This window comes from Lissotriton helveticus, chromosome 7, assembly GCF_964261635.1.
Source record: "Lissotriton helveticus chromosome 7, aLisHel1.1, whole genome shotgun sequence".
Taxonomy (NCBI): Eukaryota; Metazoa; Chordata; class Amphibia; order Caudata; family Salamandridae; genus Lissotriton; species Lissotriton helveticus.
In genome coordinates this window covers 842,936,040-842,961,125 of record NC_136068.1, presented here as the reverse complement: position 1 = coordinate 842,961,125, position 25,086 = coordinate 842,936,040, and the positions used below count along the sequence as shown (strand labels likewise).

The window sequence follows — 25,086 nt, the reverse complement described above, 5'->3', positions numbered from 1 at the left end:
GAGGAAGCTCCCACCCCAAAACTTCAGAGAGACAGGCCAGTACATGTAGCGCTTTGCAGTGCCATATGGTATTAACAGGGACCTCTCTTCATGCCCGCAGCGGAGTCACCGGGGAAGCCACCAAGCCCGCCCTTCAGAGCCTAACCCTGGTAAAATAAAGTGTGGTGGAGGTATTTAAATTGGATAAGCCGCAGTCGCACTGTAATCACCGCCCCACGTGGGGAAGCTAAAGCTTCTGTCCAGTCCTCTTCTTCCATCTGGCCCACATCACCCTCCCAGGCTTCCCTCAGACGCTGCAGCGAGGGGGGAACAGTGCATAACCAGAGACTGATAGATTTTGTGGTCTAGGAGGTCCCCCATAAAAACTTTAGCCTCTACCGGTCTTAACTCCGGCAGCGAGTCCAGACCCTTCAAGCTGGGAGCAATGGCATGCCGAAATTGTAAATATTTACAAACTGAGTCTTTGGCATCTGAAAAGTTGTCTGGATATCCTGAAAGGATTTCAACACCGTGCCACGCATAACGTCCCCCAGAGTACATATCCCGATGTTATCCCAAACGCAAAACCCAGAGGGACTCTGCAACTGTGGAAAACGGCAGTTATGTCATAATGGGGTCTCCCTAGTCAATCTATTCCACCAGCCCATCCTCCACAATGCCTGCTTCCAAATCTGAAACATAATCTGCGTGACAGAAGGAGATGCCTCAAAGGAGCAGAGTAAAGAATAGTGTGTAGGGAGTGGTCCTCCATACAGCGCCGCTCCACGATATACGCTGGGTCTGCCCTGCCTCCATACCACCAGTAGATGCGATGCAACATAGTAGGACCAGATGTCTGAGGTCAAAGAAGTGAGTGCAGGACAGATATACTACACGCAGCCTGGCCGGATAAAGCAGAGCATAAGGGAGCTTGAAGTCACGGAGGCAGGCCTTGGCGGCTAGGAACGACTGCCGCTGCTGGGCTAGCTTAGTGTAGTTCGGAAAATTGAGATGCGCGCGTTATTGAACAGCAATGGTTCCTTAGCCCGGGCTTGTTTCAGGATGGTGTCTGTCGTGGTAATAGAGGAGCTTGGCGATGACAGTCCGCGGACGGGCACCCGGGCTGGGGGTGTTCTGCATCAGAGCCCTGTGTGCACGTTCCTCCATAATGCAAGTCGAGATGTCCCCAGCGGGGAGCCAACCCACGAGCCAGTCCCAAAAAAAAAAAAAATAAATAAATAAAAAAAAAATACAAAAAAAAAAAAATCGCTCCATATTCCCCTTTTTGCAGTCCTTGAAAACCAACAAAGCACAGGTTGTTGCGTCGTGCCCTCCCCTCCGCATATTCCACTCTCAATGCCAGGCCCCGTTGGGTGGTCTCTAATGACGATACTTTCTGCTGCAATGTGGCGACCACATCTTCCACGGCCGAGATTCTTGTCTCTGTAATGCGGGGTACCTCAGGTCCTGGCGTAGGAGCATTACGTCAGAGCCAACCGCCCCGATTTTGGCTTCCAATGCATCTCTGGATTGTGTAATGGCAGCCATGAGGTCAACATTATCTGGTATAGCATTGGGAGTCCCCCCGGGCATCGCCGCCAGAGCCCCCCTGGCAGGTGAAATTATCCATGGTACTCCATTTAGTAGAGCCACCGCAGGGCTTGTCTCTGGTCATAGTGGCCCAGGCACTGCCACTGACCCCGGCCGGAAAACCTCCAGGAGGTGAATATGTAGCTGTTCAGATGGAGGTTTGGGTCCCACACCCGGCGTAGTCTAGGTGGAGGCAGGCCGCCCCCCCAGACCGCCCGTCGGCTGACCGGCCCTGTGGGGGCTGGGATAAGGAGCACAGTGGGTTGCTCTGACTTGACCAACACACAGGGTCTTCCCTCATTCAAAGCCGCTTACACCTAATTACCCCCTTGTGGCCCGACAAGACCACGAACCCCCAAAATGCTCAAACCCTTAGAGGGGGGGGGGGGGGGGGGAGAGATAAAGGAGCGGGAGGCGCCGGCCGTAGCCGGGCCACCCTATCAGGCAGAGCAGCGGTACTCGCGTATTGGGCGCCTTATTGGTAGAAACTCCGGCTGTCCCTGGAGGCCCCCTCTCCACCAGGAGCTACTCAGGTTGTAGTTGGGTACCAAGATGGCGGCCAGCCCGCCACGTCCCGCACTCCTGATGCCTCCACCACTCAATACTGCGACCCGAGCAGGCCACCAATAGTTGCCGCTCCCCCAGCTGGGGACTGAGGGACCACCAATGTTGCATAGCAAGCCCCGCACCGCAAGCCTCAGCCGAGCCCCACTTAGCCGCCGGCGCAAGGCGCACCCCCTCAGTGGCCACATCTGGTCAACGCGGCAAAAAAATCCAGGCGACGCCGGGGCCCTGGATACGGCCGAATCGTACGCAGGCCGCCAATCCCCACACCTCTGCCTGCGAACCTCCGGCGGCTCCAAAAACCGGCACCAGGGGTAGTCCGCAGCGGGCGACGTTAGCGGGACAGCCCAGGGACCAAGTTGAATGCCGAAGAGGTAGGATAAGTTAAGGATCAATGTGAGGCTGGACAGAGCATGCTCCGCTCACGTCTGCCATGTTGGCCTGCCAAGCCACACCCCCATATCTATAGACTTAACTGAGTGCAACATGGTAACTAATTTTAAAGATCCTGAGAGAATCCAGATTTATAGTAAAGAGGGGAATCCTGAAATCTAGAGAAACGAGGGTAGCTGAACTCAGCACAAAACTAGGCGTCAGATCTTATGGTGAAGGACCGATCTTTTTGGACACACAACTGTATCTTATTTTTATAAGAAATGTACAACATAAATTTGATCTAACAAGATTAAGGTTGAGTACGCTCCACTATCAAGTAGCTTTCCCTGAGATGGGTAAGTGGAGCTCTAACTTACCCAGGTGCCCGTGCGATGGTCAAAACTCCCAGAGTACTTTGCCTTTTATACTTTTTTGTAATTTTTATAGGGACATTAGAATACTAATTGTACGACCACTTCTTATTACTAAGTTGTATTCTTACAAATCTGCCTTTTATCATGTTTGTAATCTGGAAAAAGCATAGATATGTAATCCGGTTATCCTTTTTACTCAGATGGCTATTAAAACGGAGAAAGGAACTTACATATTTGGAAATGTTGTTTTATGAAATTGAATAGATTCCATTTTAACATATACACTTTAATATTACGACAACGTTTTTAATGATAATAAGATGCTTTTTGAGGTTTTTTACTATTTTGTATGGATAAATGTATGACCTCCCTGTCGAATTTTAGTGCATACTGTAAAGACTTGCAAACAGTAAACTATACGCCTCACTTACGTTTGTGAGGAAATGTGCTTTTTTGTGAAAATTTACAATATGAAAATGTATATTTAAAATTTACGATAAATTATTATTGTAGAATGCTTTTATGGTTATGTTTCAATATACCGAATAATGCTTGATTATGATTACATCCAAACCAGTCGGCGGAAAAAAACAAAAATAACAATCGGAAGATGGTGTCGATGACCATCCACAGTATTACCAAGAAGAGGTGGCGGAGTTGCACAGTCTCATGACTGAAAGAAAACTTCTTGAAACAAAAACAATTTGTAATCATCTGAGCCCAATACTAGAAGGCGGACTAATGAAAAGCATGTGTATCTACAGCACATATGCCTCGAACATTAGGCTTTTAACTAAACAACTAATGGGGACTTAAAAAACACAGTGGGTAAGAATATACTGCATTTCATTCTTCCTTGCAGAATTTTAAATCTGCAATGAACAACAGTTATGACCTGACCATTAATTATGTTCATACAAATTACTGGGCAATTTCCTGCAAATGTAGTGTGATGCTAAATTGTCTCTATAATAATGTACACCCTTTAAGGCCATCCTCTTAACATACAATAGACTTTCTGAGCAGAATTAAAAAATTTACTAGTTATGGGACTAGGCAGTACTAATAGTAGGGCAGAGCAATCAATTATCACCTTCCTGCTCTCTCCGGTGATGAAAATGGGCTAAAAACGAATGCGTTAACAGTCTCCTCCTGCACTGCGCACTAAATTGGCATCTGGTCCTATGGGTGAAGTGGAATAGAGAAACCTTATGTTGATAATCCAGGAAACAGGTCTGCTTTTTTTATTGACTTTATTGAATTTGAATATAAAACAATAAGAAATGCATACAAAATTGCACAATATTAGATGATTATGCAATCCACAAGTTGATAAAGGTACTCTCACACAGCATTAAATACATACCAAATAGTCACATTATACCAGAACATTACAGATGTGAAGTCTATGTCCATGGGGACAATGCGAGGTCTGTTCCTTATTGCACAGTTTGCACTACCTCACCAGAAAATTGTGAAGCCCACGTTACAAAAGGAAGGCATAATGAACATGAGTGCATTTTTTGTGTGACTGCCAGGAACAACAATTACCAGGCAGAGATTAGGAGTTGAATGAAAATTACATCTCTGCCAGTTCCATCTTAGCAAGGCCCAATACTAGCATCCACTGATTACAGTCTAAGATGTTAAACTTTGCAAAAAACACACTGCAGTACCTACACAACTAATCAAAACGTTTGCAGGTGATGTGGGATACGCTGACAATGGAAATCCAGCCTCTTGAGTTATTAATTTGAGCAAATTGATGTACACGTCACGCCTCTTGAAAGATGTGCACCAGTGGCACTAGTTTCCTACAGCTGTCAATACCACTGTTCTTATTAAATCATGTCAACATTAAAGTAGTGGGTGAGACTGCATGCATCAAGAGTCCTTGTAGTATTTCTGAAAAAGCCTAAAGGTGGTCTTCAGAAGAAAATATATAAGAACCTTGTCTTACCCTGTTCAGATCTATTGCATGGGATTTTCATTTGAGTGGTCGAGACCGACCATGGGTTGGACTAAATAAAATGCATTAATATTAAAGTCCTTTCCTTAACAGTATCTTTAGTGCATTATATAGTAATGTTTGCTAGTATGATTAGGTGAGACCATTAACGGCTAACAGGTTACTGCAACGACTACCATATTTTAAAGGGTAGAGAAAGCGTAGATTTAAACCACATGGTCAATTTGAAAATTTCCAGGACTGCAACATTACTCTGGCATTCAGTCCTTTTATTTCAAAAGATAGTGTACTGTTGTTCTAAGATTGCCGCGTGTTGCCACAAATAGGTCCACAAGCAACACATTTGTAATACTATTTTTGCACAGATTAGCTTCCTCTGCCTGCTATTAACATACCCTGAATGCAAGTTTCAGTAGACTGTTAAAATACATTCAGTTAAAATGTAAAGACGTGTGTGCAAATTCATTGTCATCAAATACTGTCATTCTCCATTTCAAATCTACCAGGTCTAATATAGAACAAGGCCATTTGTTGCAGTTACACTATTATAGAACAAGGCCATTTGCTGTGCCATTGAGGGACCATACCTTTTTGTAAGCCATTTCGAAAAGTTTCAGTGATGCCTGCTGAAGGCTGGATGCAGCTTGCTTGATCGTTTCACCAGTTTCTGTGTCTTTACGAGATAAGAGGTCTCTCATTTTAGTAATCTCCTCCTTCAGTTTGTTGCACTGTGGAAGCCATCACAGACATTAATTATCACAATGAACTCAATTACAGAACAAACCTTATTTTTTTTTAAATATAAAAGTTGAAATAGTTGACAAGTTTGCTTGAGGTTGATTCTACGGCATTCAAAGTTTTTTTTATTTCATTCTACGGTGTTTAAGGTCAGCATTCTAGTAACCTAGATGGCGCTCTAAGTTGTTATTCAGAAAGGTACTTACCTACAACTAGAGATCACTAGCTTTGCTATCTTTCATAGATTCACATGCAGGAAGATTGCCAGTTGTCAACAACCATTGAGATTATATATAATAAAAATGTAATCATCTCAGTTCCTTCTTTGTAAGTTATGGGGTGAACTGTCAAGTAGGAGCAAAGAAAAACAGATCCAAAAAAGCAATTTCCCCATGCAATTGCCATACGAAATTTTAGACACCGCTATAGCCAAAACAGCTGAACTGAATTGCACCAAATTTGCCAGATACCTAGATCCTTACCCAGAAAGCTTGCTTTTTTGTGATTTGATGTAAATCCATTCAGTAGTTTGTAGGGCAGTTAAGGTGGGTGTAGGGGAAGCAAAGCAGCTACATCTAGTGCCTAAATTGAATTTTACAATATGGAACTGGGTCAATCCCGGCTTCCCCACTATAACAAATCGAACAATGCTAGGCAATTGTTTTATTTCACTTTCCCTCCTTTTTCTTCATCATCACAAATAAGAGGAAGTCAGAATACATAACTTTAGGATGTGCCCTGTACAAAAACATAATTGTTTAATTCAATAAGCTATAATGTTGTTCATGTAGGATAGCAACCCCGACCACTTCGAGTGCACATAACTGATTTGTCTCTTAGATCATCTTTGGCATTCTTGACAGGGTAGGGAAGCGCGAATATTGATGGTTCTACATTGATGTTAGAAAACTAACTTCTTAAAAAAATACTTCAATGCACTTATAGAATCTAATGCACTAAGTTGAGACCGTTCTGCAGGTTACGAAGGTCAAGAGGTGCAGGACACCCTAATTACTTCCTTTCTTTCACTGCAATTAAACTTTAAATAGATGCTTCTCTGTTTATTTAACATATTTTTAATGTTAGTGTCTTGTTAGTAGCCCAGTGCTACTGTAGACCAGGGGGGCGCATGCAGTCCTGGGGCCCTCCTTTGAGTATAACTGGGTTAAAGTAACATTCTAGTTAGGTAAAAAAGGCTGTTTAAAGGAAACATTTTAAACTAAAAAAAAGTTATAGTTGAATTAAGTCATCATCATCACTTTATTCGATATTATACAAAACACCATAAAAGTACAGTTTAAAACACTAAAAATACGGATGAAAGAAAAAGAAAATAAAGAAAGGGAAACTATAAAGAGAAAGGTACCGGGACATTCATTACAATTCATTCTTCCCCCATCAAGAAACCTCTTGATCGAGAGCAGGGTCAGGGGGTCTTGGGCCATTTGCAGGTATAAAAGGGCGACCTTAGCATGCCTAAATTTAAGTTTTTTCAGAAGGCTAATTAAATACAGGCGCCTGGGCAATGGATAAAAAGGGCACAATAATACAAAATGAAGGATATCCAGCGGAGATTGCTGATCGCAGTCGCAGGATCCCTTTGGCTCAACAAAGTTGGTAAAACCTGCCGGGTCGGCTAATAAATAATGTAAAGGTTGAGCCTAAAACGTGTTAGTAAAAATCTGTCATGAGCTTTGCAAATGAGGGCTAGGTATGGTTCCATTCCTACATTTGACCTCGCTTGGCCATATACTCGGACTGACTGTTTTCCCCATTCCCTATCTTCTCTGCAGGTGGTTTTATAAGTAATAAACCTTTTCCTCACGCTGTCCTTATCCCAGCCTACCCTACCGGTCGGGTCTGGGAAGAGATCTTTGGAGCCTATTTTTCCCAGTACAGACTTGAGATATTTCAGCCAGGGAATGTCCATACCCTTATCCCTACCAAGGCAGTCCATGATTATTTGCCTGGTCAGTGTTGCCTCCGGGTTCTCCCAGATCTTTAACCACGCTAACAGGGGTCTGACCTGTAACTTATCCTCTATAAAGGCCTCACCCAATTCTTCATGCACAATATATGTGGGGACACCCTGCGGGACCTTAAGGAGCTTCATGTATTTGTTCTCTTCCACCTGCAAATTATCGGGATTGACAATCCCCAAAAGTTCCGCACCATGTAACACCTTAGAGCAACAGACAGAATTATATAAAAATCATCATTCGCTCCGGGGGCCAGCGGCCCAGTCGGTGGCCAAAATTCATCATTGCCCCTGTGCTGGATACTTGCTTATTACAGCGCTCTTCAAGTAACACTTTAAAATGTAGTTGCCCATCAATTAAAATGCCCAAATACGAGAAGGATTGCACCTTCTCTAGTTTATATGTTTGCCTATTCTATAATTAAAACATTTCCGTTGTTTCAACCCTGCTTCCATCACATATGACTTGGTCAAATTAGCCGACAGATCTAATTGATTCATAAAATCCACGAAGCCATCTATTAGAGTCTGTAGACCCCGCGACGTCCGTGCCAGCAATACCGCGTCATCAGCGTAGAGCAGGACAGGAATGGCTCTAGGCGAGTCCACATTTAAGCTTAAAAGGGCGTGTTCTAGGCCATTTATGAACAGCGAGAACAGAAATGGCGCCAAGATACACCCCTGTCGCACACCACTAGTACAGGAGAAAGACTCGGTACATCCACCCTCTAGGTTATACCTGACGTTGGCCGAAGTGTTCCAGTACAAGGCTTTTAAGATTTTTATAAGATCCTGGTCTACTCCTAAATTACTGAATTGAGCCCACAGCTTCTCCCTGTTAACACAGTCAAAAGATGCGGTAAGGTCCATGAATGCTAAATAGACCGTTTCATTATTAGCGATGGTGTATTTAGCCACCAGGAGATATACATTTATACACTGATCTGTTTTAGATCTATTAGCCCTGAATCCATACTGGACATCAGTAATAATCTGTTGATCCTCAGCCCAATTCATCAGACGGTTTAAGACTTCGTCCCAGGACTTTGGCAGAGACATCTATTAAGGAGATGGGGTGATAACACTGAGGGTTGTCTCTATTCCCCTTTTTGAAAATTGGCACTATTGTGGCCGTCGACTTAAGTCATAACTTGCAGCCTCGTCACGCACAGCTTTGACCTCACATATTACAATTTTTCATGATATGTTCTGACATTGATTTCAGTGATGACCTCTTAACTGACATCGATGTCTGGAGCATTTTAAAAAAAATGCTGAAATATTGTTTTAGGATTGTTTAACATTTTTAACTTCTGTTTGTAGCAGGAAACTTTTTCTTAATCTCCATTGGGGCGTAAAACTAATGATGGGAATTTTACTAGAACATGCACTTTAGGTACGTTTTACCCGTTTTTAGTTGCCATCTTAGGGTCCCGACATGCACTAGTGTTCTAGCTGGTCCCTACAAATGCCAAAAGCAAGTCCATCTGGGCCCAGAATGAATATGCTACTTACCAGTATGCATCTGTTCTTGGCATGTAGGGCTGCTGACATTCATATCTATAGCATAGATCGCCGCCTAGTGTTGGGTCCGGATGATTGCACATTGTTGTCCTGGAAGAGTCTTCGAAGTATCACGAGATAGGTGGCTCCTCCCCTGGACTACAGTGCGCATGGGCATCGACTCCATCCCCCAGATTGTTTTTAGCCATTGTGGCGAAGATGGAGTGAAACTGTGTGAGCGATGGCCATGCTAAGAGTAATGAATATGCTACTTACCAGTAAGCATCTGTTCTTGGCATGTAGGGCTGCTGACATTCATATCTATAGCATAGATCGCCGCCTAGTGTTGGGTCCGGATGATTGCACATTGTTGTCCTGGAAGAGTCTTCGAAGTATCACGAGATAGGTGGCTCCTCCCCTGGACTACAGTGCGCATGGGCATCGACTCCATCCCCCAGATTGTTTTTAGCCATTGTGGCAAAGATGGAGTGTAATAGTGTAAGCGATGACCATGCCTAAGAGTAAATGTAAGAAAAAAAGTCTGCAACCGCTATGGGCGCCGGGGAGGAGGGCGGGCAATATGAATGTCAGCAGCCCTACATGCCAAGAACATATGCATACTGGTAAGTAGCATATTCAGTTCGAGGCATGTGGGCTGCTGAATTCATATCTATAGCATAGAATACATAGCAGTCCCTCCATTAACGGCGGCCGCCCGTGCCAGTTGCAGAAGTCTGAAAAAGTGTTTTAAGAACAGCCTGTCCTACAGCTGCCTGGAGTGCACATCTACACAGTAGTGTTTAGTAAACGTATGTGGTGTAGACCATGTGGCTGCTCTACAAATGTCTTCCAAATGAATATTACCTAGGAACGCCATGGAGGCCCCCAACTTACGTGTGGAGTGGGCCCTAGGGGGGACCGTTAAAGTGCGCTTAGCTTTGTGATAGCAAATCTGAATACACTTAACGATCCACCTGGCTATTCCTGCTTTGGAAATGGGGTTGCCTTTGTGCTGGGCTGAGAAGGCAACAAAGAGCTGTTGTGTCTTTCTAAAATCTTTCGTTCTGTCAATGTAGTACATTAACGCTCTTTTGACAAGCGTGTGGAGCATTCTTTCTGCTACTGTTTCAGGGTTTGGAAAGAATGCAGGCAGTTCGATGGTTTGATTGACATGAAACTGCGACACCACCTTAGGAAGAAACTTGGGGTTAGTGCGCAGCACCACCCTGTTAGAATGAATTTGTATAAATGGCTCATGTACTGCGAGCGCCTGTAGCTCACTAACGCGTCGTAGAGACGTGATGGCAATGAGAAAAGCCACTTTCCATGTCAAGAACTGAATCTCACATGAATGTAGAGGCTCAAACGGGGGACCCATCAACCTGGTGAGGACCACATTGAGGTTCCACATAGGAGCTGGCAGGGTCCTAGGGGGGATGACCCGCTTCAGCTCTTCTAGGAATGCTTTAATGGCAGGCACCCTGAAGACAGAGATGCTGCCTGTTCTGAAGATAAGCCGCTATGGCGGATAAGTGTATCCGAATGGAAGCATATGCCAGATTGCATTTGTAAAGATGTAACAAATAGCAGATATTAGGAATGGCTGCATCTAGCGGGTTGATATTGTGTTCTGTACAGTAAATGACAAACCGCTTCCATTTCGCTGCATAGCAAGCTCGGGTAGTGGGCTTTCTTGCCTCCCGGATGATGTCCATGCATTCAGGAGGTAGATTAAGGTAGCCAAACTCTAAGACCTCAGGAGCCAGATCGCCAGATTGTGCTGTTGCGGATCTGGATGCTGAACGTCGCCATGGTTGTGCGTCAAGAGCCTGGGTGTGAGGTGCAGCCTTTGATGCGGTACCACAGAGAGTACTAGAAACGTGGTGTACCATGGTTGGCGTGCCCACGTTGGAGCAACCAGGATGAGTGTCATCGAGTGCTGCTTTAGCTTTCTTGCCACCAGCGGTATGAGAGGGGCTGGGGGAAAAGCGTACGCAAATCTGCCTGACCAGTTCATCCATATCGCATTGCCCTGCGACTGTGGGTGAGGGAAGCTTTGGCATTTTGCGTTTTCCCTTGTGGCAAACAGGTCTATCTCCGGATGACCCCACTGCTGGAAGTACGGGTGGAGTACTGATGGGTGTATCTCCCACTCGTGCATCTGGTGGCTGTACCTGCTGAGCAGATCCGCCATCTGATTGTCCTTGCCCGGGAGGTGTTCCGCCATGAGGAAGATGTTCCTCTGAATGGCCCACTTCCACATGCTCTGAGCCAGATGAGACAACTCTGGAGAGTGTGTACCTCCCTGCTTTTGGATGTAGTACATGGCTGTCATGTTGTCCGTCCGGATCAACACTACTTTGTTGCACAGATGTACTTTGAAGGACTTGAGTGCCATGAAGATTGCCATCAGTTCTAGGTAGTTGATGTGCATCTTCCTTTGCTGCGTCGTCCATAGTCCCTGCACCGTGTAGTGGAGCACATGAGTTCCCCATCCCTGGAGAGATGCGTCTGTCGTCAGGACAATCTGTGGCACAGGCTCTTGGAACGGTCGGCCCTTGCAAAGGTTGTGTGGATTCCACCAATGCAGAGAGTTGTATGCCCGACCGGTCACCAACACTAGGTCTTTCAACTGTCCTTGAGCCTGAGTCCACTGATGTGCCAAGCATTCCTGGAGCGGACGCATATGCAACCGTGCGTGCGGGACCATGAAGATGCAGGAGGCCATCATGCCTATCAACTGCATGAACACTCTCGCAGGAAGTGAGTTTTGTGGTCTGAATTTTTGGCTGAGCGACTGGATGTTGCCTATCCTCACTGCGTTTGGCTGAGCTGTGGCCGCCAGAGTGTCTATCGTCGCGCCCAAATACTGCCGCACATGGGCTGGCTGAAGGTGCGACTTCGGATAGTTTAGTGAAAAACCCAGACTGTGAAGAAGTTGAATGGTGTGGGACATGTCGGCTGCGCACTGCTGGGCTGACTTTGCTTGGACCAGCCAGTCGTCCAGATAAGGATAGACATGGACGTTCTGTCTCCTGAGGTGCGCCACCACTGTCGCCAGACATTTCGTGAACACTCTGGGGGCTGTGGTCACTCCGAAAGGAAGGACCTTGAATTGGTTATGCCTGTTCTGGATGGTGAACCTGAGGTATTTCCTGTGGGAAGGATGGAGCGGGATGTGAAAGTAAGCATCCTTGAGGTCTAAGGTTGCAAGGAAGTCTCCCTGGTTTAGCAATGGAAGAACCTGCTGCAGTGTTAGCATATGGAAGTGTTCTGAGAGAATGTACTGGTTCAGGGGCCGTAGTTCTAGAATAGGTCTGAGTGACCCGTCCTTCTTTGGGATTAAGAAGTACAGGGAATACACCCCTGTGCCTTCTTCCTCCACCGGCACGAGCTCTATTGCGCCTTTTTGCAGCATTGCAAGAACCTCCTGCTGCAATAAGTGCAAATGCTCTGCTGACATAGGACGGTGTTTTGGGGGTATGTTGGGTGGAGTGGATGTTAGCTCCAAACAATAGCCGAACTGGATAAGTTTCCTGACCCACCTGTCTGTGGTGATGGACTTCCAGACCGGCAGGAACTGCTGGAGTCTCCCCCCGACAGGTGTTGGATGGTCGGGGGGCAGTGACAGGGAGTCACTGTTTGTTGGTAGCAGAGGAGCGGGAACTGTTGTTGCCTCTGCCCTTGGAGCGGTTTCCCCGGTATCCTCCTCTACTCTGCTTGGTGTACGAGGATTGCGCCGCACCTTTATTGAACTGAGTCTGCTGTGACATCTGGGCTCTGTTAACACCTCGATTGCCTGAGCGACGAAAAGTGTGTCCTCGAAACTGTTGGGACTGGAGAGCCCCCATGGACTTGGCAGTCTCAGTATCTTTCTTAATTTTTTCCAGGGTGGTATCCACCTCTGGACCAAATAACCTGTCTGGGTTCACCGGCTGGTTGAGGATGGTAGTCTGTATCTCTGGCTTGAACCCTGAGATACGGAGCCATGCTTGACGCCTCAACATCACGCTAGTGTTGATTGCCCTTGCTGCCGTGTCCCCAACCTCTAGTGCACACTTTATAGCAGCGTTGGAAATGAGCTTGCCCTCTTGGACAAGCATCTCAGCTCCCTTCTTAAACTGATCTGGTAGGTGTTGCAACAGGGTCTCTAGGGTGTCAGTGTGCCCTGTCATATCTGGCCAATAGTGCCTGCGTGTTTGAGATATGCCAGATGTTGGCTGCCTGAGCTGCTACTCTCTTCCCTGATGCCTCCAGCACTTTTGACTCCTTGTCTGGGGGAGGAGCTTTACCCGTGGTTTGCGAGTTCGCCCGTTTGCGGGCATTAGAGACCACCAAAGAGTCCAAAGGCAACTGGCCCTTTATGTATGTTGGATCGCCAGGCGCCGGTCTGTATTTCTTCTCAATTCTAGGGTTAACAACCCTTGACCTTGTGGGCTCTTTGAAAATGTCCGCAGCATGCCTAAGGACTCCTTTTAGCATTGGAAGAGTCTTGACAGTTTTTTCTGCAGTGGAGAAAGTGTCAAAAAGGAAGTCAGCCTCCACAGGGTCAGCATGCATGTCAACATCATGGTTTTTAGCTGCCCTCTCAATCAAAGCATGAAATGCCGTAGAATCCTCAGTGGGAGAAGTCTTGACGTTGTACACCTGAGGGTCATGGACTGCATGCTGATCCCCTTGATCACCTGCCTCCACCCACGAGTCCTGTTGCTCATCACGCTCTGTGTTGGTAGGAAAATTGTACTCCTCATCCTGCTCCCCTCCATCCTCTCCATCAGAATAAGTGGGTGAGGGTGTTGTGCCTCTTAGAGTCTGTGGAACCATCGGCTCATCCAATACTGGTGTGTCTGGTGCAGGCTTTTTGCGCTTTAGGGGAATTGTGAATGACTCCAAGGGCTTCGATGCTGTAATCTTCCTCTAGTAAAGCGTAAGCTTTCCGGTGTCGGCATCGATGAAACGCTCCGACTGTTCCTCTAAAGAGTGTTGTCGATGCTCCAAACTCCCAGCCGGGTGAATTGGCGTCGACAATACAGAGTCTTTGGGCACCGACCGTGGTGCAAAGGCCTTCGGCGCCACCTTAGGCGGTAACGTGAAGAGGATCGGCGTCAAAGTTTTTTGCGTCAGGACAGCTGGCTTCGGGGCGGAAGGTGTCTTCGGTTCCGACGCAGAAGCCTTGTCCTTAAGTCGCTGGAGGGAGTCCGAGACCTGCTTCCTAAAGGAAGCGGAAGGTTCGTCGACCCGACCGATAACCTGGGTCCGCCCCCAGGGGAAGACCCGAGTGTCGATGCCTTCTGTTTCTCCGATCGAGGCGCAGGAGCATCTTTCACCAGTGCGCTACGATCTTTGTCCACGGCCGCAGACGTCGACGCCTTCGGATCGGCAGCCTTGACCTTCGGCTTCGGGATCCCAGACTTCGGTTCTGCGCCCTTGACGGCCTTGTCCGATGCAGTCACGACAGCCTTCTTAGATTTCGGCTCGACTGCCTTGCTCGACGCCGATTCGACGGCCTTCCCTGAGTTTGGCTCCTTGACCACTTTTGGCACCTTGGCTGGGTCGATAGCTTTCTTCGGCTTCGAGGCCTCCGAAGACGACGGCGTCGATGGGGTAGCAGACGTCTTCGGTTTCGATGGCGCCTCAGCCATCTTTGTCTTTGTCGACACCGTTGGTTTCAGTTTCGATTTCGACAATGGCGGCTCCGCTGAAGTGTCCGTAGCCGGGCCGGAAGGCGGGGCCGTGGATCTTGGTGTAAGGTCTTGGGTAAGGCCATGTGGCGATCCCTTGACCTGAGCCATTGTAAGAGTACGAACGGGGTATAGCTCTTCCTCCGAGCTATCTTCCATGGCCCCATAGGCCTCGTCGACGACTTCCTCCACGTCTTGGCCTTCGGCGTCCGCTTCATAGTCTGACTCGACGACCACCGATGGGGGTGAAATCTGCAGTTGAACCTGTTGCTCGTCCGCTTCAGCGTCGACGAAGATGTCCACCGGTGCCGGAGCCGATCGCCGGGCCTCGAGTCGCGCTACGCGCCAAAGCTTGATCGTTTTCTTTGAACGAAACCTGGAACAGGCCATACAATTGGCCTCGTCGTGGTCTGGCGACAGGCATTTGTTGCAGACTGGGTGGACATCGATGTGTGGGTACTTGGATCCACACACGGGACACTTCTTGAACGGACTCCGTTCCATGCCGTCGAAAGTCTTGCTGCGTCGACTGGGCCTCGATCCCCGAAGAGTCACACGACCCCCCGGATATCCGACTCGATGAGTTGGAAGACGTCGGGCACCGAACGCAAACAATACCGACGGTTAGAAGAAGGCCTTTTGGCCCCATAAAAGTTTTATATCGATTCCGAACAGGAGTTAACGAAATCACATCCGAACCCAATGGCGGAAAAAAACAATCTAAGGATGGAGTCGATGCCCATGCGCACTGTAGTCCAGGGGAGGAGCCACCTATCTCGTGATACTTCGAAGACTCTTCCAGGACAACAATGTGCAATCATCCGGACCCAACACTAGGCGGCGATCTATGCTATAGATATGAATTCAGCAGCCCACATGCCTCGAACGTGTAAATTCTGCAGCCGCTACAGGCGCCGGGGAGGAGGGCGGGCGATATGAATGTCAGCAGCCCTACATGCCAAGAACAGATGCATACTGGTAAGTAGCATATTCAGTTCGAGGCATGTGAGCTGCTGAATTCATATCTATAGCATAGAATAAATAGCAGTCCCTCCATTAACGGCGGCCGCCTGTGCCAGCTGCAGACGTTTGAAAAAGTGTCTTAAGAACAGCCTGCCCTACAGCTGCTTGGAGTGCACATCTACACAGTAGTGTTTAGTAAATGTGTGTGGTGTAGACCATGTGGCTGCTCTACAAATGTCTTCCAAAGGGATATTACCAAGGAAAGCCATGGAGGCCCCCAGCTTACGGGTGGAGTGGGCTCTTGGGGGGGGGGACCGTTAAAGTGCGCTTAGCCTTGTGATAGCAAATCTGAATACACTTAACGATCCACCTGGCTATACCTGCTTTGGAAATGGGGTTGCCTTTGTGCTGGGCTGAAAAGGCAACAAAGAGTTGTTGTGTCTTCCTAAATTCTTTGGTCCTATCGATGTAATACATCAAGGCTCGTTTGACATCAAGAGTGTGGAGCATTCTTTCAGCTACTGCCTCTGGGTTTTGAAAGAACGCAGGCAGTTCAATGGTCTGATTGACATGGAACTGCAAAACCACTTTAGGAAGAAATTTAGGGTTAGTGCGCAGCACCATTCTGTTGGAGTGAATTTGAAGGAATGGCTCTTGTACAGTGAGCGCCTGTAGCTCACTTACACGTCGTAGAGACGTAATGGCAATGAGAAAAGCCACTTTTCACGTTAAGAACTGAATCTCACAGGAATGCAGAGGCTCAAAAGGTGGGCCCATCAACCTGGTGAGGACCACTTTGAGGTTCCATACAGGAGCTGGCGGGGTCCTGGGAGGGATGACCCGCTTCAGTCCTAGGAAGGCTTTAATGGCAGGAACTCTGAAAACTGAGAGATGCTGCCTGTTTTGGAGATAAGCCGCTATGGCGGATAAGTGTATCCGAATGGAAGCATATGCTAGATTGCATTTGTAAAGATGTAACAAATAACAGATGATGTTGGGAGTGGATGCATCTAGCGGGTTGATGTCGTGTTCATTACAGTAAATGACAAACCGCTTCCATTTTGCTGCATAGCAAGCTCTGGTGGTGGGCTTTCTTGCCTCCCGTATGATATCCATGCAGTCAGGAGGCAAGTTAAGGTAGCCAAACTCTAAGACTTTAGGAGCCAGATCGCCAGGTTGAGCTGTTGCGGATCTGGGTGCTGAATGTCGCCACGGTTCTGCGTCAAAAGCCGGGGTGTGAGGTGCAGCCTTTGATGCGGTACCACGGAGAGGTCCAGAAACGTGGTGTACCATGGTTGGCGTGCCCACGTTGGAGCAACCAGGATGAGCGTCATCGAGTGTTGCCTTAGCTTTCGTGCCACCAGCGGTATGAGAGGTGCTGGGGAAAAAGCGTATGCAAATCTGCCTGACCAGTTCATCCATATCGCATTGCCCTGAGACTGTGGGTGAGGGAACTTGGCGGCAAAGCTTTGGCATTTTGCGTTTTCCCTTGTGGCAAACAGGTCTATCTCCGGATGACCCCACTGCTGGAAGTACGGGCGGAGTACTGATAGATGTATCTCCTATTTGTGCATTTGGTGGCTGTACCTGCTGAGCAGATCCGCCATCTGATTGTCCTTGCCCGGGAGGTGTTCCGCCATGAGGAAGATGTTCCTCTGAACGGCCCACTTCCACATGCTCTGAGCCAGATGAGACAACTGTGGAGAGTGTGTACCTCCCTGCTTTTGAATGTAGTACATGGCCGTCATGTTGTCCGTCCGGATCAACACAACTTTGTTGCACAGATGTACTTTGAAGGACTTCAATGCCATGAAGATTGCCATCAGTTCTAGGTAGTTGATGTGCATCTTCTTTTGCTGCGTTGTCCATAGTCCCTGCACTGTGTAATGGAGTACATGAGCTCCCCATCCCTGGAGAGATGCGTCCGTCAGGATAATCTGTGGCACAGGCTCTTGGAACGGTCGGCCCTTGCAAAGGTTGTGTGGATTCCACCAATGCAGAGAGTTGTATGCCCGACCGGTCACCAACACTAGGTCTTTCAACTGTCCTTGAGCTTGCGTCCACTGATGAGCTAAGCATTCTTGGAGCGGACGCATATGTAGCCTCGCGTGCGGGACTACGAAGATACAGGAGGCCATCATGCCTATCAACTGCATGAACACTCTTGCTGGAAGCGAGTGTTGTGGTCTGAACTTCCGGATCAGCGACTGAATGCTGTCGATCCTCACAGAATTTGGCTGAGCTGTGGCTGCCAGAGTGTCAATCGTCGCACCCAGATATTGCCGCACATGGGCTGGCTGAAGGTGCGACTTGGGATAATTGAGTGAAAATCCCAGATCGTGAAGAAGGTGAATGGTGTGGGACATGTTGGCGGCGCACTCCTGGGCCGACTTTGCTTGGACAAGCCAGTCGTCCAGATAAGGGTAAACGTGAATGTTCTGCCTCCTGAGGTGCGCAGCTACTGTCGCCAGACATTTCGTGAACACCCTGGGCGCCGTGGTTACCCCGAAAGGTAGGACCTTGAACTGATAATGCCGACCCTGAATAGTGAACCTGAGGTATTTCCTGTGTGATGGATGCAGTGGAATGTGGAAATAGGCATCTTTGAGATCCAAGGTTGCGAGGAAGTCTCCCTGATTGAGCAACGGGAGAACCTGCTGCAGTGTGAGCATATGGAAGTGTTCTGATAGAATGTACAGATTCAGGGGTCTCAGGTCCAGTATGGGTCTTAGGGACCCGTCCTTTTTTGGGATTAAGAAGTACAGGGAGTACACTCCCGTGCCTTCTTCCTCCACTGGTACGAGCTCGATTGCCCCTTTTTGCAGCATGACGAGTACCTCCTGCTGCAATAAATGCAAATGCTCTGTGGACATAGGACGGTGCTTTGGTGGCACGTTGGGTGGAGTGGATGTTAACTCCAGACAATAACCGAACAGGATAAGTTTTCTGACCCACCTGTCTGTGGTGATGGATTTCCAGACAGACAGGAACTGCTGGAGTCTCCCCCCGACAGGTGTAGTATGGTCGGGGGGCAGTGACAGGGCGTCACTGTTTGTTGGTGGCAGAGGAGCGGGAGTTGTTGTTTCCACGACCTCTGCCCTTGGTGCTGTTGCCCCGATAGCCGCCTCTACTCTGCTTGGCGTACGAGGACTGCGCCCCACCTTTATTGTATTGCGTTTGCTGGGACATCTGGCCTCTGGAAACACCTCTATTGCCTGAGCGACGAAAAGTGCGGCCCCGAAACTGCTGGGACTGGAGAGCCCCCATGGATTTTGCAGTCTCTGTATCCTTTTTTATCTTTTCTAAGGTGGTATCCACTTCAGGACCAAATAACCTATCTGGGTTTACTGGCTGATTGAGGATGGTGGTCTGTATCTCCGGCTTGAAACCGGAGATTCTGAGTCAGGCCTGGCGTCTTAACATGACACTGGTGTTAATGGCTCTGGCCGCGGTGTCCGCCACGTCCAGTGCACACTTAATCGAAGCGTTGGAGATAAGCTTCCCTTCCTGAATAAACATCTCCGCTGCCTCCTTATACTGATCTGGAAGATGTTGCAACAGGGTCTCTAGTGCGTCAGTGTGCCCTGTCATATCTGGCCAGTAGCGCTTGAGTGTTAGAGATTCGCCAGACATTGGCCGCTTGAGCCGCCACCCTCTTCCCTGATGCCTCCAGCACTTTCGATTCCTTGTCAGGGGGAGGAGCATCACCAGTGGTCTGCGAGTTCGCCCTCTTCCGGGCATTAGAAACAACCAGAGAGTCCAACGGCAAATGGCCCTTGATGTAGGTGGGGTCGCCAGGTGCCGGCCTATATTTCTTTTCAATCCTAGGGTTGATCACCCTGGCCTGTGTGGGTTCCTTAAAACTGTCTGCAGCATGTTTGAGAACCCCTTTCAGCATGGGGAGTGTCTTGACAGTCTTTTCTGCCGTGGAAAAGGTATCAAAGAGGAAGTCCACTTCGATAGGGTCAGCATGCAGCTGGACGCCGTGGTTTTTAGCCGCCCTTTCAATTAGAGCATTAAATGCCGCCAAATCCTCAGTAGGAGAGGTCTTGACATTGTACACCTGAGGGTCCTGGGCATTTTGCGGATCCCCTGGGTCCCCCGCATCTGCCCATGAGTCTTGGTGATCCTCAGGATCTGTGTTGGCAGGAAAGTTATACGCCTCGTCCTCACCTTCTCTACCCTCCACATCAGAATAAGTGGGTGAGGGTGTGGTCACTCGTGGAGTCCGTGGAACAAGAGTCTCCACCAGAACAGGGGAGTCCACAGCAGGCTTCTTGCGCTTCAAAGGAATGGTGTAGGACTCCAAAGGCTGGGTTGCCGTGATTTTCCTCTTGTAGAGGGTCAGTTTCCCGGTGTCGGCGTCGATAAAGTGTTCCAAATGCTCCTCCACCGAGGGCTGTCGAGGTTTCAAGCTCCCAAGCGGCTGAGAAGGCTTCGATGCCGAAGACACTTGGACGGGCGCTTCGGTGACCGACCGTGGTGCGAAGGCCTTTGGTGCCACCTTCGGCGGCAACGTAAACAGGAGTGGCGTCAAAGACTTTGGTGTCGTGGCAGCCGGCCTCGCGGTGGAAGCATCCTTAGGTGCAGCCGCGGAAGCCTTGTTCCTGATGCGTTGTAGAGAATCCGACACCTGCTTCGTAAAGGAAGCGGACGGTTTCGTCGACCCGACAGACTTCTTCGGACCACCTGCGAGTGAGGACTCGAGCGTCGATGCCTTGTCCTTATCCGGCTGAGGCACAGGATCGGCCCTCTTCGGCACACTGTGCCCTCCTTCGGCGCCGACGGCCTTCGGCGCCGACGTAGTCTTGTCGGAGGACTTGAGTACTGGGTGCGGGGCCCCAGTCTTCGGTTCGACGCCTTTGGCAGATTTTGGCTCGACGCCCTTGACCGACTTCGGCTCGGCGCCCTTGGTCGACTTCCCCGGGTCGACGCCCTTCTTCGGTTTCGGCTGCCCCGACGTGTCTTAAGACGAGGAGGCGGCCGTAGGGACAGACGTCTTCTGTTTCGATGGCGTCTATCACTTTCGTTTTCGTCGACACCGAAGGTTTCGGTTTGGCCAATGCAGGCTCCGTAGAAGTGTCCGTAGCCGGGCCCGTAGGCGAGGCCGTGGATCTGGGTGTAAGGTCTTGGGTAAGGCCGTGTGACGATCCCTCGACCTGAGCCTTAGTAATTGTTCATTCGGGGCTTAGCTCTTCACACAAGCTATCTCCTGTGGCCCCGTAGGCCTCATTGTCGTCTCCTACCTCGTCGACGACTTCATCCTCGACCACTTCGACGTCCGCGTCGTATTCGTAGTCGATCTCCTCCGCCGGAGGGGAAATCTGCATATGAACCTCTTGTTCGTCTGCTTCTTCTCTGTCGAAAATGTCCACCGGTGCCGGGGCCGACTGCCGGGCCACCTGGCGCGCCACGCGCCGAAGTCGAATCGTCTTCTTCGATCGAAACCTGGAACAAGCCATACAGTTGGCGGGTGGACATCGATGTGTGGGTACTTGGATCCGCACACGGGACATTTCTTGAACGGACTCCATTCCATGATGTGTCGTCGAAAGTCTTGCTGCGTCGACTGGGCCTCGAGCACCGAAGAGTCACGCGACTCCTCTGGATGTCCGACTCGGGAACTGAGCCGGAACAGAGCTGGGCACCGAGCGCAAATCAATACCGACGGTATAAGAAAGGCCTTTGGGCCGTAAGAAAAGTCTATATCCGGACTGGAGATGTCGAATATACATCCGAACCCAATGGCGGAAAAAAACAATCTGGGGATGGAGTCGATGCCCATGCGCACTGTAGTCCAGGGGAGGAGCCACCTATCTCGTGTTACTTCGAAGACTCTTCCAGGACAACAATGTGCAATCATCCGGACCCAACACTAGGCGGCGATCTATGCTATAGATATGAATTCAGCAGCCCACATGCCTCGAACACTATGATTCTTGAACCCAAAATAAGGTAATTGTCACGGCTAGCCAACTATGGGCTCTGCAATATCCTGTAGCAGAGTCAGGTTTTCATTCTTTCGAGTCAAATGTCCCTCTAAGAACTTGCAACCACTGTGTTTTTGCCTCGGCTGGATCTTAATCAGCCGTTGGTACTTCCTGGAACCTCTGTGTGTAGTATGTCTTTGGTAAAATGCTGTTCTCTGCCGGCCCACAAATTAGATTTGCAATCTCTTACTGGACTCCACATCAGATGTGCTTTGTCTTATGGAAACTTGGCTATAAGACGGCTCTGCTCCAGATGTAGTCCAAGCACTACCTCCTGGCTACTGCATTTTTAGGCTAGGCCGATCTGGGATGGGTGGAGGAGGTTCTGTAATCAAATACAGGGATATTTTAAAAGATATGTTCTCTCTTCTCATGATCGAGAAGAAATGCGTTACTTACCTGTAACTGCAGTTATCCAGTATTAGTGTCTTTCATAGATTCACATGCGTGAATCATTCCCCGTAGTCGAGACGGGAGCCTCCAGTATATAAAAAAGTAATGTCCTAGAGACATACATAGAAAAGAATAGGCCTAAGGGTCTCACCTTAGTGGCCTATCCACATCCTTTTGCAGGAAGGACCAAACAGAGCAGGCCTCAAGGGTCCCACTTTGGTGGCCTATCTGGGTCCTTTTGTAAAAAAGGACCAAATAAAGAAAACAGCCAATCAGCTACTACCTCCTTCTAGAACCTTCCTGCCAGGAGCCCAAGTCTCTCAAATTTTCGTACGCACAAAGCTAGTTAGGTGTAAACTCATTAGAGAGAAAGGTGAGCCCTGCCAGGGGAGGTGCATGTGAATCTATGAAAGACACTAATACTGGATAACTGCAGTTACAGGTAAGTAACGCATTTCTTATCCAGTATTTGGGTGTCTTTCATAGATTCACATGCCTGAATCAGAGTAGCGAGCAATACATCATGCACAATCTGTATGAAACATCAGGTATGAGTACGTAGATAATACATATCACGTGACTATAAAGCACAAAATGCATTGTCATATAAATACAGTAATAGAATGTGCATACCAGTAAAGGATGGAGGGATGTAGGAAGGCCCACCTCACTGGAATAGATGGCGAAGCACTGCTCGGCCCACCGCTGCATCCTTCATCAGCTCAGTATCCAGGCAGTAGTGCCTGGTGAAGGTGTGCGGGGACTTCCAGGTCGCCGCTCTGCAGATGTCCAATATCGGCACTCCAGCGAATAGCGCCGCAGACGTGGACATGGCTCTTGTCGAATGAGCTTTGACTCGCGAGTCTAAAGGCCGTCCGGCCTTGTCGTGACAAAAGGTGATCGCAGAAGAGATCCATCTTGAGATACTCTGCTTTGTCAGGGGCATGCCTAGCCGTGGTCTACTAAAGGCAATAAAGAGTTGGGATGACTTCCGGAAGTGTGGAGTCTTATCGATGTAGAATTTAAGACATCTCTTCAGATCCAGAGAATGGAGAGTTCTTTCGGCTGCAGTGGCAGGATTTGGAAAGAACGATCTAAGCACCACTGGTTCGTTAAGGTGGAAGTCCGAGGGGACTTTTGGAATGAACCGAGGGTTAGTCCGCAGGATGACTCTGTCCTCCCTGAATTGTAGAAAGGGATCCTGGATGGATGGATAGAGCCTGCAACTCACTGACCCTTCTGGCAGAGTTGAGCGCCAGGAGGAGGGCCGTTTTCCAGGAGAGGAACTTGATCTCCGCCTTATGGATGGGTTCGAAGGGATGCTTCATTAGTTGATGAAGAACCACATTGAGGTGCCACGATGGAGGAATTGGGCGTGGTCGTGGAAAGGACCTGAATAGGCCTTTTAGGAATTGTTTGATAAGTCTGTCCGCCCACAGAGATGGCCCCGTAGGCGTTCTTGTGAACCTTGAAATCGCCGCTAGATGCACTTTGATGGATGCATGTGCAAGGCCTGATTGCGCAAGATGCAATAAGTATGGCAGCAGCTGCTGTGGAGTGGCGTGGAAGGGGTGCAAGCCATTATCCACACACCAGGAACAGAATCGCTTCCATTTTAGTGAGTAGGTTTTGTTAGTGCTGTCAGCTCCAGCTTTCGCAAGGACATCTCTGCACTCCTGCGGGATGTTCAGGTGGCTGAATTCGCGGTATTCAGGAGCCAGGCTGACAACTTCAGAGAGCTCAGATTCGGGTGGATGACCTGCCCTTGGGACATCGTGATCAGGGTCGGAAACTGCTGCAGGCGAAGAGGGGGCCGGGCAGAGAGGCGATGAAGCTCTGTGAACCAGTGCTGCCTCTGCCAGGATGGAGCAATTAGGATCAGAGTGCAGGGTTCTGATTTCATCTTCCTGAGAACCCTGGGTATCAGTGGGAATGGCGGAAAGGCGTACGCAAATACGTTGCGCCATGCGATGGAAAATGCATTTCCGAGGGTTCCTGAGTGGTGATGCCTGCTTGCGAAGCTTGGGCATTTGGCGTTCTATATGGTGGCAAAGAGGTCTATTGTCGGGTGCCGCACTCCTCGAAGATACTGTCCAGCACCTCCGAGTCCAGTTCCCATTCGTGGGAAGGAGATCTCTCCCTGATCAGGGCGTCCGCCAAGACATTGTCCTTGCCCGGGGCGTAATCCGCTGTCAATGTTATGCCATGTTCCAGAAGCCAGTTCCAGACTCTTTGCGATTCTCGAGATAACGAGATAGAACGTGTCCCCCCCTGTTTGTTCAGGTAGTGCATCGTCGTGGTGTTGTCCGTCTTGACGAGCACTGGGGAGTTTCGAATGCGTGGTAGAAACGCCTGTAGAGCCAGGAAGACCGCTCTTAACTCCAACAGATTGATATGGAGCTTGGTTTCCTGTGTCGTCCATTTGGCGTTGATCTGGAGTTCCTGTAGGACTGCTCCCCAACCTTGAAGGGATGCGTCCGTAGTTATTACGTGTGGTTCTGCTGGAAGCAGGAACGGCAGACCCCTTGACAGATGGTTGAGTGATGTCCACCATTGCAAGTGGTTGACAATGGGTCGAGTGACTCGTATGCGGTCCTCGAAAGAACCTGTGGCTTGTGTCCATTGCTTCGTCAGTTCCTCTTGGAGAGGACGCATTTTTAGGCGGCAGTGGGGAATGAGCAGTATGCACGAAGACATCATGCCGAGAAAGGACTTGAACGTGCGGACCGGAAGAGTCTTCCGCGAAGCCACTGCCTTGGCCAAGGAGATGAGTTTGACCTTTCTCTCCTGAGAGGGGAAAGCTTTGACACGCTCCGTGTCCAGAGTCGCTCCAAGGAACGTGATGACCTTGGTGGGTTCCAGAGTCGACTTTTCGGTGTTGAGGGTCAGTCCCAGGCGGTGGAAAATATCCAGACAGGCGCTGGAGGATGAGGCTGCGGCGGCCGCTGTTGGTGCCTTTACCAACCAGTCGTCCAGGTATGGAAACACC

The 25,086-nt window shown here is 49.0% G+C and overlaps 1 protein-coding gene across 1 annotated transcript in view; it reads right to left on the bottom strand.

Annotated features, from left to right (window-relative positions):
- The window catches only part of HSPA9 (heat shock protein family A (Hsp70) member 9), a 360,992-nt gene that overhangs the window by 7,025 nt on the left and 328,881 nt on the right, over positions 1–25,086 (bottom strand). Inside the window, exon 16 of the mRNA XM_078653348.1 lies at positions 5,439–5,579. Coding sequence (XP_078509474.1) covers positions 5,439–5,579 — 141 coding nt within the window. The remainder of the gene's footprint in view (positions 1–5,438; positions 5,580–25,086) is intronic.